General features: G+C 57.9%; 1 protein-coding gene across 1 annotated transcript in view; it reads left to right on the forward strand.

The window, feature by feature from the left end:
- Positions 1-9,199: 9,199 nt before the first annotated feature.
- The window catches only part of NOL4L (nucleolar protein 4 like), a 58,772-nt gene continuing 55,549 nt past the window's right edge, over positions 9,200-12,422 (forward strand). Inside the window, exon 1 of the mRNA XM_062504975.1 lies at positions 9,200-9,508. Coding sequence (XP_062360959.1) covers positions 9,200-9,508 — 309 coding nt within the window. The remainder of the gene's footprint in view (positions 9,509-12,422) is intronic.

The following is a 12,422-nucleotide window of genomic DNA, read 5'->3' on the forward strand; positions in this document are numbered from 1 at the left end:
ATTCACCCCATTCCCTGTTCAAGGGCCTCCAAAAGGCAAGCACCTTGCTCTGTCCTCCAGGTCGGATTGAAGTGAGGATCTCTTTTGCTTTTGAGACTTTGTAGCCACAGGGCTCAACTCTTTCACTGCAAATGTGAGCAGATCATTTGCACCTGAGTCACAGAGATGAGAATCAAGTAACTTGTGCAAGCAAAGGGCTTTGTTGAATCATACACAAAAATGTTGGGATGATAAGGATCAGACAGGACCCAGGAGTAGCCCACAGATCTCTCCATCTCTGTGCCACCCTCCTTCCTACTTTAAAGAGACAGCATTCCCTGATGGAGTGTCTCATTACCTGGTTCTATCCCTACCTATCTGTGCTCCCATGATCCGGCTCCATCTTCCCTATCTTACCTATGAAGCCTCTGGGAATGCTGTGCACACCAACGAGTGTTTGACAGCTGCTCTGTAGATCCAAAGCACTGTGTGAACATAGTATTATTTATTGACAATGTTATAGGTAGTGAGAAAAGCAGGAGGTGGCCTTGTCCTGCACAGCCCTACCTGGATCCCTGCAGAGCTTAAGCAGACGTGGCAGAGGGTCCCAGCTGTGGTGCTGTTTGCTAACCAGTGGCTGTGGAGGTCTGCTCTCATCCTGGTCCCAGCTCCACTTGAGCTTCATACCCACCACGTGTTGATAAACAGAAAAAAAATGTACAATGGATGCATTGAAGTTCCCAGTTAAACAGAACAGCAGTGCTGCTCAAAAGGGGAACTTCTGTATTATCTTTTGCTCTGTTAATTCAGAGGTGGGACTTGCTGAAACAGGGACAATCCACAGGGCAAGATCTGGATTTTTAACACCCCCGGGGTGAGATCTTGGGCAGGGTTAAATGCCAGCAGGCAAAAGAACAGCAGTAACCGAAGGAACAAAGGGGACAGGGGTATTTTGGGGCAGGCTGACTCCTAGGAGCAGGAACTCCTAGGCAAGGACTTACTGGGAGAAGCGGGGTTAGGCCATGCTGTGCTCCAGCACATGGAGCTGCAAGGCAAGGCCAGGGACACCAGGTGGATCACCAGGTACTGACTGGCAATGGGCTCCACCAGAAGCCAGGGATCCTGCCTGGATCAGCAGGCAGCAACTGGCAGCAGGCTCTGCTGGAGGCTGGGGATCCAGCTCTGGCACACAGGACAGTGCCCGACTGCTGCAGCGTGAGCAGTGGGCACAGCTGAACCCAACAAATCAGGGCTGCAGACAGCAACAGCACAGGCAGGAAGAGCAGGAAGGAAGCCCAGACAGGGAGCACAAGCAGGGGAACGCAGGCAACAGTGGCAGCAGCAGCAGCAGCCTACCTAGGAGAGAACCAGGGAAAGCCTTGGGTCCACGCTGTGACCCAGGACCTTGCTGCTTCCCAAACCCCTGATGGTGTGACAGTCCCGGGGGTCTGCAGCCTGGTTTGTGCTGAGTTGGCAGGGTCCTTCTCAGCAGCAACCAGGTGGGATCCTGTGCCTGGAGGAGGCACGGCAGGATCAGCCCAGAGCAAACTGTTCGCTTAAAAGAGGGTGGTAAATGAACGGCAATGGAAGAACGACTCCCCGGTAGCTCCAAAGTGGGGCGTCATCAGCGAGCTGAGCTCTAACGAGCCTCGAGAAGGCTGGAGCCCTCCGTGCCATTTCATCTCTGCTGCTCTGCGTCGGATTTCCCAGGAGCCCTGCAGCCTCGGCCACATTAATTATGCAAATGAAAAGGTGATGCCAACTCACCATTCCTCCGTAGGGTCCCTGCGAGTGAAGTTGCGCCCGAGTACCGGCCCCTGCCCTGGCTGGGGCAGGGAGGGTCCGGGAGCACACCAGGCAGGATGGATGTTTGCAATAATTATCCAGTCATCCCCTTCAAGTGTACTGCAGCCATAGCAACAGACAGATGTTCTGTCCCAGCCAGAGTCCGCAGCGAGCTGGGGAGGGAAGCACAAAAATTAACCCGTTCAGCCCTAGGATGGCACAGAATCCACTTTATCCTGGGACCATCCCACACCTGGGACATCCCTGAGGAAACCAGACAAAAACCCAACCACACAGTCCCCAAATTAATCCAGGAGAAATTGCCACAGTGCTGCCTTGGACACTGTCTGATGCAGAAAGTTGGATGGGAATCAGCAGCATCCCATGGGATGGGGTATAGCTCTGGGATGGTTCTGTTGTCTCCTGTCCCACAGGAAGCAGCCTGACTGAAGCTCAGCATCTCCCAGGGGTGATGCTGAAGTGAGGCTTTTCAGCTCTGCTGGTAACCAGCCTTTGGAGAGGGATGGATGGCACCAGGAGCTTGGATGGAACCAGGAACTGTGGCATTAGGGACAGCCACATGCAGCCATCAGCAGCCACACACTGCCCTCAGCACAGACCCTGCTGGGCGCCCAGCTAGGCAGAAAGGGATGGATGAGCTACATGGACCAGTATCCACTTCTGAGTTAGCAGCTGGGTCAAAGCCTTTAAAGTATTTGGCAGTGGGATGCAGCCAGACCAAGGAATAGCTGACATTTTGTTATCCTGTTTCTGTACAAGTTCCCAGGATCCAGCCTGAGTCCATTAAATCTCACCCAGAAATATCACCACAGGGGCCCTTGTGCCCCCCAACACACCAAAAATGTAAACCCAGCTTTTCCTGGGAGCAGGTAGCGTTCCCCAGGCACAAGGTGTCTTCTCCACCTGCCAGGAATTCCTTCCAGCATTGGCATTTAAGTGTTGTAAAGTAAAGACCAGACTCCCAGGCCTTCTTCAGGAAGGATCAGAGCTGCCCACACCAGCTTTCCCTTCCTGTGCCAGCTGTGCCCAGGGGTCCTGCAGAAGCAACAGGGATTTCTCAGAAAGCAGAGCAGTGTCATGACTTCAGAGCAGGCTCATTGGAAAGCCCCATCCAGATGTTTGCAGCTGCAGATGCTGCTGGAGTGTGCCTGTGGTGAGGATTTTAAAGGAGGGCGAAGGGGTTGGGTAGGATGGCCTGAGCAGATGTGCCTGGAGATCACACCTGGAAAAATGGAGAGGATCCTGCTCTCGACTGGTGGAGGAAGACAGACCCCCCAGCTCAGAATCAGAGAATCAAGGAACCACAGAACTGCAAAGGATGGAATTGACCTCTAAGATCATCAAGTCCAACTGTTAACCCAACACAACTGTGAAAGGTCACAGGAACAGTCTTACTTCTAGAACTGTAAGACTATTTTTTGTTGATATTCCTTCCCTCTTGTCCTCTGCCACACAGACAATGAGATCTCCAGCTTGCCAAGGGCACCCCAGCTCCTCCTGGCTGCTCCTGGTTGCTCCCAGCACGCCTGCTGACAGCTTGTGCTGCCTTAGCACAGCCTAGCCTGGAAATCTATGGTCTTCTGGTTGGTTTTTTTTGTTTGTTTTTGTTTTTTGTTTTTTTTTTCCTTTCTTTCTCTTGAAGGGAAAAAGCAGGGAAGGGTGAATTTGCTGGTCTTGAAACTGAGGGAGACGTGGCATCATGTGCAGTCACAGAGGATGTGGGCAGGTGCCATCAGCCTTCCCCACGCAGCTCTGGGAATGGAGCTCAGCCCTGCTCTGCGGCTCCCCGGCTGTGCCTGCCCGGGCTCCCACACAGCTCTGGCAGCTGCTGGGTATTTCAGTTCTTCCCCACAGCACCAGGCTACCCCACTCCTTCTGTGCCTCTTCTCCCAAGCACATCAATCCAGTGGCCACGTGGTTTGATTCCCAGCCTGCTGAAGACACACTGGAGACAGAATAAGAAGGTGGGAAAAATGTCTATTATTTCCACAAATCCCCTCTCAATTTGTGACTCCGACTGCTCTGCTTCTCTTAGCCCCAGGCCTCTCCCAAGCAGAAGCCTGACCAAATGATGTTTGGTGCTGTGATATGGACAGCAATCCGTGAGGCTCCAGAAGGAATCCACACTCCTTGCTGACTTCCCTGAGCTGCTTTGACTTATTATCTGACCTGGATCTAAGCTGGGTTTTGATTAAAGTCGAGAATAATTCTTCTTGGGGAAACCTCATTGTTTAGGCTCAGAGTTAGCAAAAGCTACAGGAGAATAAAATTTGATTTCTCACTTTGGGGACAGAAACCCTGATGGGACCTCTGACAGTGCCCAGTGCCAGCTGTGAGAGGCAGCCCCACTGGGCCATGTCACCCAGAACCTGATCAAGCTCTCTTTTGTAGGCACCAGGTTCTCTTCCCAGTTATTCTCTGAGGTCACTCCTGTAGACTCTGATGGCTCCAATACTTGGTCAGCATCTCCTCATTTCAGATACAGGGATATTCATGGTCTGTTCATTCTTACTCATCTTGTCCTAAGGTGGTGCCAGGGTTTAGCCCATGTCCCTCCCTGGTGTCTATCTCTGATTTTCCACAAATGTGTCTTCTCTCAGCAACCATTTCTCAGACATCAGGGAGCTGAGTCATCTCTGTAAGACGCTCTCCTCTCTCCTGAACAATCCAGCAAACTCTCTCTGCACTAGTTTCAGGTTAATTCTCTCAGTGTGGCACACCAGAACCAGGTGGCAGCCCAAAGTGTTGTCAGAGCCCTCATATTTTTCTGTGCCTCCCTTGAAATGACTCTCCCAAGACAACTTGGGATCATTCCCCTTTTCCGTCCTGCTGGTGGTTCACAGCTACCCAGTTGGTGGACCACTGGTCTCTCCATGGATCACAGAATTCCTACCCAGCCTTGGACAGCTGAACATCTCAGATGCAGACAGAGACATACAGGTTCCCTTTGTGTTTGATGGGACAAATAAGGCAGTTCCAGTGAGCAATTCATCTCACTCCACAGGGAGTGCTCAGAGGATGGGGATGAGTGGTTTCTGTGGGTGCTCATTGTCTCACACTGACTGTACAGACAGTTGGAGCACCCAGGTACCATTGGCTGTGAATGTAAAGTTACAAGAGCCAAACATCATCAGTAGTGATCCCATAAGTACCTCAATATTCACTGTCCCTTCCCAAGGAATCACTCCTGGATACCAGCAGAAGGGGTGGTTGTTAACACCTGAGTTCCCTTTGTGAGGCTTGGCACTGAATGATGTCTAAGGATGGGTTGGGTGCTGTTGTGCCCACTCCTCTGGCTCTGATCCCACCTAGCAACTTTCAGGGGCAGCCAGTAAATAGTTCCAGTTTTGGCTCAGTATACTTGAGTACGAGTCCAGATGCTGACAAACAAGACCAGGTGTTCAAGGACAGGTTGGACAGGGCTAGGAGCAACCTGGTGTATTGGAAGGTGCCCCTTCCATCCTCCCAAAGGCAGGTATTTGGAACTAGATGGTCACTAAGGTCCATTCCAACCCAAACCATTCCACATTTCTATGATCTCTGGAGTATTTGATGGATGTCTCTGGAAGCACGGCAGGATTTCTTCCCATCTTGTATGTTGTTCAGACCTCAGTAGGTCCGAACTGCTTTGCCCTGTGCATGTCCAGTCCCTGCTCCAGCTGAGCATTTTTGTCAGAAGACCAAAAATTCCCATAGAACAAAATACAACTTTTGGAAAATAACAAAGGCACTTCAAAGAGGAAAGAGTAGCAGAATAGCAGAATGTTCATATAAAATCCAAATCTAACCATATTTAATAGAGTATAAATAGCAATGGACCTGGAGTCACCACATATTTGTCTATTAAAAAAACATCAGAGCTTCAGCCAGAGACCCTGTGCTGAATGCACCCAGTGCCTGACAGCCTGAACCAACAGCTGAAGGTCCAGTGCCACCAAATAATTCCATTTTATTTTCCCCCTACCTTTAAGGACAGGAGTGTCTCAACATCATGCATTCTAATCTGGAGTGTCGTGAGATTCCTCATGCAGTGCAAGTTAAACCCTCATTGAATCCATGCTGGATTTGAACTAAAACATTGATCTGAACCTTCAGGCCAGGTGTGAAGGGTCTGCTGTGAATCCTCACTCAGAGGACATCAGTTCTTGGTGTGACTGGCCTTGCATTCACAAACTGGGGAAACTTCTGTCCATGCTCACCAGAGAGGGACACTCTGCATTGCTTTATAAGTGGACCCCAAAACTTCCAATGGTTGGGCTGAGGTAAAAGAAGGCATCTGCCCCTGCCTATCATGCTGCAAGAAGACATATCCTTTACACCAGCTCCTCAGCAGCTCAACTGCAAGGTGGGGAATTCGGTGGTGACCTCAGTGAGGAATTGTGATCATGGTGAAAAATGCAACATCACTCCTGGGTAGACCCACACCTTAGCAAAAGAAAAATGTTCTTTTACTCCCTTCCTTGCTCAACATTTCCTGCAAAGTGGCTGGACTACAGAAACGGGATTTACCCTGGCTCTCCTGAACATCCAACGGTCTCCACATCTCTCACAATGCTGATTCGCCAAGTTCTCATAGAATCCCCCATAGGGTCCCCTGTGCTAGCCAGCTCTGAACAGCAGCTCAGCCAGTTGCTGCTTCGTTTGGGACAAGTGTATGCCCAGGGGCTGGAGAAGGCTGAGAGCTGAGCCTGACTTCATCCACAAATTCACTGCGAGAAAGTTGCCCACTGAACACAAATTCTGCAGAACATCCTTTCCTTTTCTTCCATTTCCATCCACTCACTGCTTCTCACAGTCATCCCTGGAAAACGCCATACTCCATGGCTGGCTGAGGCCTCAGAGGATGTCCATCCTGTTTGTAGTGGTCATCAGAAATACTGCAGCGCACCAGCGAGTTCCTGTAGGCATCCTACACAACGTGCCTGGAGGTGAAAATCCACCACAGAGAAGACACTCTGAGCTGCCCAAGTCCCTCTCCAATGATGTCATGTTGGGCCCAGAGCAAACAGGGTGGTGACACTGAGAATTATTTGAGAGCTGTCCACATTCTGTGGGATGGGGACAGTCAACATGATCTACCGCAGCATATTGCAATAAGCAATGCCAATGCTCCAGTGTCATGGACATCCCCTGGTTTCACCATACCCCCTCTGCCATGGCTAGCCCATTTCTCAGCTCCTGCAGCATTCCATTCTCACCTCAAGATCTTTTGGATGGGTACCATGTGACTGGCACAGGGCAGGGGACAGTGAAGAAAATTGCCCTTCAGCCATCAAGTGCCCTCACCTTCCCCTGTCTCCAGCCTTGGAACATGGCACTGCTGCTGGCTGTGCCCTGGCTGCTCCGATGCCACGCCCAGCACCTCCAGCACCAGCCTCAGAGAATTCCCTGACACATCAAATTCCTCTTCCATGTTCCAACAGTCTCCCAGCTCCTGCTCCTACATCCTCATGCCAGCCATACTACTGCTGGCCATGCAGGCAGCCCTCGTATGGACCACTACTGTGCCCCGACTTGGGATGGAGCCAGTCTGTGGCACCGTTGGGTGGGCATGGGGCACATGTGGCACTGGTGGACAGAGCAGGACCACATGAATGGCACTGCCAGGTGGGCATGGAGCACATAGGTGGGACCAGTGGGCGGGCTGGGACCACATGTATGGCATTGATAGACAGAAAACACATGTATGGCAGTGATGGGCAGACTGGGAGCATGGAGGTCACTGATGGACAGGGGGCACAAGTATGGGACAGATGGACAGATAGAGCACACATGTGGCACTCAAGGACAGACTGGGACCACATGCGTGGCAGTGATGGACAGACAAGGACCCTGTGGTGGCACCAGCAGACAGCAGAAGCAGAAATGTGGCACTGCTGGGTGAGCATGGAGCGCGCATGTGGACAGACTGGGAGCACATATGTGGCAATGATGAACAGACAGGGAACACACATGACACCAACAGACAGAAGAAGAGCACACACGTGACACTGCTGAATGGGCAGGAAACATGCATGTGGCACCGATGGACAAGCAGCACATGCGTGGGTCCAATGAACAGACCGGGAGCATATGTGTGGCATTGATGGGCAGGCCAAGAGCACACGCGTGGCACCGCCAGGTGGGCATGGAGCACACATGTGACACCGATGGACAGACCGCGAGCACAAGTGTGGCACCACCAGCATCTCGGCACATGCGTGTGAGCGCCGGGCAGAGCCCGAGCCGCAGCCGCCGGCCGGGACGGGCCGCCCTATCTCACCCTGCCGGGGCCCGCCGTGGCCGCCCTCGCCTCCGCCCCCTCGGGGCCGGAGCAGCAGGACCGTGTCCCGACCCCCCCGCTCGCCCCGCAGTGGCGGCGCTCGGTCCCGCCGCGGGACAGCCGCGGCTGCGGGGCGCGAGGCGGATGCGGAGGGCGGGGGAACGGAGCGGAGCGAGGCACCGGGGCCGGGGTCCGGCCTTTGTCTCCTGCTCCAGGGGCCGGCAGGACCGCGGCTGCCCCGGGGCCGGGCTTGAGGCGGGGTGCGGCTCTCCCGGTCCGGCGGGACAAGCCGCAGCCGCTCCGGTCAACCGAGGGCGCTGCGGGGCGATGCCGGTCCTCGGGGCGGGTGGCGGACCCCCCCTTCTTCACCTTCCTACCGCCGCTCCCGCTGCCCCCGCGGCTCCTCCCCGGCTCTGCGGCGGCTCGGCAGGTGCCCGCCTCCGCCCCCGCCGGCCCGTCCCGCCGCACACGTGCGCCCGCGCCCCGCTGGCCCTTTGTCTGGGACCGGCACCGGGACCCGCGCCCACCGACAGCCCCTACCCCGCCTCGGCCGCTCGCCCCCACGCTCCGCTATCCCGCTCCCCGAGCGTACGGGGCTGTATGGCCGGGGAGCGAGGAAGAGGGGGGGGGGGGTGGGGGGGGAAGAGGCGGCCCAGCCAGGAAAGCGCATCCCACCGGAGCCGGGGCGGGGGGAGCAGCTGCCCCGGGGCCGGGGGTTGAAGTGTGCGGGGGGGACCCGTCGGTGGCGGTGAGGCCGCTCTAACAGGTGGGATCCCGCTGAGAGGAGGAGGCGGCCGGAGGGGGGCGGAGGAGGCAGGGACGGGCGGGCGGGCGGGCGGGCGGAGGGAGGGAGGGAGGGGGACGAGCCGGAGCCGCCTGTGATCCTGTGACAGGAGCGGCTGCTGCTGCTGCTGGCGCCGCCGGTGCCTCCCTCCGGTCGCTGTCCGAGCCCCGGTGCTCCCCCCTCTCCCCGTTACAGCGGCCGCCACCCCTCCTGCGCCTCTTGCTCCCCGCTCCATCCCGCCCGCCGCCCCCGCAGCCCGTCCCGGGAGCGCCGCTGCCTCTCCGCCCGCTCCGGGACAGGGCGCGGGGCCGGGCGCCGCCGCTGCTGCTGCTACCGCCGCCGTTACCGCCGCCACCGCCGGTCGGGCGATGCCGAAGCCGCCGTTACTGTTGCGGGGGAGCCGCCCCGGGGACAGCGAGCTGGGGCGGCAGTTCCGGGACTGGTGCCTGCGCACCTACGGGGACTCGGCCAAAACCAAGACGGTGACCCGGAGCAAGTACCAGCGCATCGCCGAGGTGCTGCAGGGGGGAACCGGCTCCGGCGGCGGCTCCGGCGGGGGGGAGAAAGGCAAGTTCCAGTTCTGGGTCCGGTCCAAAGGCTTCCGCCTGGGAAACGGCACCAGGGAGGCGACGAAGATGGGTCAAGTGGTGGTATATGTGCCGGTGAAAACGGGAACGGTTAGTGCGCTCCGTGCCCCGGGGGCTCTGTGTCTGTCTGTCTGCCTGCCTGTCCGTGTCTGTTTGTCCTCCCCGGGGGTGCGGGCGGGGAGGGGGGGGGCGAAATCGCCCGGGGTGGGGGCGGGCACCCCCGGGGCCCCGGTCCCCTCCAACGCCGCGCCGGCCCTGTCCCGTCAGCACCGGGCGGCCCAGCCCCGCCGGCCGCCGGGAGCGCGCATGCCCCATGCGGGGCGCGACGCGGGGCCCGGCCGCTCCCGCAGCCCCCGCCGCTCCCGGGGCAGCCGCCGCGCCCCCGCCGCCCCGACCCGCCCGGGATGCGGATGGGAAGAGGCGCCCGCCCGGAGCCTCACACCTTCCGCCGCACCCCCCGATCCCCATCCCCGTCCCATCCGGTGCTGTCGCCTTCCCCGGGCGCTGCCGGAGCGGGGGACGTGGGGGGGCGGCGGTGCCCCGCTCCCGCCGCCGTGCACCTGCCCCCGCGGGGGGGCCGCGCCGCCGCCCGGTGCGGGCCCCGCCGCCCCCCCGCCCTGTCCGATCACGTTCGCCCGGCATTTCCCATCCGCCCCACGGCCGGGGACAGGGCTGCAGTCAAGGGCAGCGGGCGGCGGGGAGGGGGCGCCGGCACCCCCGCCCCCCCGCGCCGCCGCCGCCGCGCCCTGCCCGCCCCACCGCCGCGCCGTGCCGAGCGGAGCGGAGAGGAGCGGAGCGGCGAGGAGCGGGGCGAGTCTTGCCGAGCGGAGCGGAGCGAGCCCGGTCGCCGCGCTGAGCCCGGCCCCGGCGTCCCGCGGCGCTGCCCGCCCGGCGCGGCCGCCGCAGCCGGTGCCCCGGGGGGTGCGGACAGCGGCAGAGCCCGGATTAGAGCAGCCCCCCCGCCCGCTCGCGGGCCGCTGTCCCGGGAACTCCCCCGCCGGAGCCTCATTGTTCGGCGCCCGGCCGGGCCGGGGAGCGGGGCACCGGCCACCGCCTCCCTCCCTCCTCCCGCCGCCGCCCGGGGCTGCCCCGCCGCCCCATTGTTCCCGTCCCGAGCGTGTCCCGCTCCCCGGCGCGGGGGGAAACGCTCAACTTTGGCGGCCCCGGCCCCGCGCAGGGAGCGCCCGGCGGGGCTGCCCCGGCCCCGGCCCCGCGCCCCCCGCCATCCCCCGCGCCCCTCTCCGCCCCGCCGGGACCGCGGGCACCGGAGGGCTCTGGCAGGGATTTTTTTTTTCCCCTGTCCCTCCCCGCCTCTCCCGCTGCTGCTGCTGCTGCTGCTGCTGCTCTGAAGGGTGCAGTGTTTTCTGTGCACACAGACTCCAGCATTGATGTGGCTGGAGGATGCTTCCATTGAGGGCAGCCCATCTGTGGCAAATGCTTCTAAACGCACTATTTACCTCCCATCTGGTCCGCCTGATTATTGGGGGGAGGGGGAAGGGTCATTATTTCTCCCTCTCCCTTCGTGGTGCTCAGAGGCTCCTTTCTTTCTCCCCTCTCAGCCCCCCTCCCCCATGCAATGCCCCAAAAAAATTCTTTGCGATTTTTTTTTTTAAGACCTCTTAGTAGCCCTCCTCTATCACTCCCCCTGTACCAGGATCCCCTGAGGAGGGCAGATTAGGAGCTGTACCCCCTTCCAAAGATCCAGCACTCCCTCCCGGGTCCTCTCCATCCAGTCAGCGACTCTATCCCAGATCTTCCAAATGCTGCAGAGTCATGGTACCCCAGAGAGGCCGAGCCAGACTCCCTCGACCCCGCTGCTCGCTAGATGCCCCCTCCCCTTTGTCCGGGAGGGAGTCCCGAGGGTCAGCGGCTCAACCAGGCCAGCACAAGCCCGCATATTCCCAAAGGGCCTCTGCACAGATGAAGTTTCAGTGAGGAGCATGCCTAGGCCCCCACATCTTCCCTGGCAGAGTCCCTGCAGGCTATAGAGAGGCGTTACACCCAGGCTCCCCTAAACCAGCAAACACAAGCAGATATATCCTTGGGGACAACTGAATTTTCCAAGGGGCAATACAGCTTATTTCCCAGTGCCTAGATGCCTGCCAGATGTTAGGACTGGGAGCACTTTGCAGAGCCACTGCAAAGGGAGACCAGTCATTACAGTCCCCAAAACCTTCCAGAATGGGGTCTGTGGAAATTGTTGCCTCCTTCTCCTCTGGTCCTGGCTGCACTGGCCCCACTGTGTCACTCTCCGCCAAGAATCCCATGGACCATTTCAGATGGGTGCAGTTGAGAGTTTGGTTTTTCCTGAAGTGGCTCTCAAATTTAGAGATAACTTGTCAGGGATTTTCTTCAGCTCTTTGTAATTCAAAGCTCTCTGCATCCTTGGTGGTTTGGGCTGGGTTTAGAGTATATTTCCTTATTCCCAGACACACAGTCAAATAATTCATGAAGCTGATATGAGGCTTTTTCTGGACAGTAACGCCTGGATTCTGATTTAATGTCTGTTCAGCTGCTTTTCCCAAATACTTCTGGAGTGGTATTTTGGTTGCTTTCCCCTGGCTGCACTCCTCAGCAATCTGATCCCACTTGTCCTGTCTGCTCGCCCTTCCCCAAGCACATCTGCTGGGTGAGCACCGTTCTGGGGGTGTCCCCTGCTGCAGGGACAGCACAGCCCCCACCCAGGGTTCAGTGAGGGGTGGTGGGGGGGTGCGTCCTGCTCTGCTGTCACTGCAGGACGCCACAGGAAATCCAAGGGACCTGGAGGGAAAGCTGAAAAAGAGGTGGTAAAGAGCGCATAGAGGGCAGCAGTGGGGATAAGATTTCCTTTCCCTGACAGGGCTGGGGCCACTTCTCCTCTGGAAAATAATAATAATGATAATCCCAAACCCCCAAAATAATCACACCCCCTCACCCCCCCAGCAAGCCAGTAGAGCTGTTCCTTTTGGCTTATGCACCCTGAGCTGGTTTGTGTATTTTCTGTGCATCTGTAGTGAAAAATTAA

This window comes from Cinclus cinclus, chromosome 18, assembly GCF_963662255.1.
Source record: "Cinclus cinclus chromosome 18, bCinCin1.1, whole genome shotgun sequence".
Lineage (NCBI taxonomy): Eukaryota > Metazoa > Chordata > Aves > Passeriformes > Cinclidae > Cinclus > Cinclus cinclus.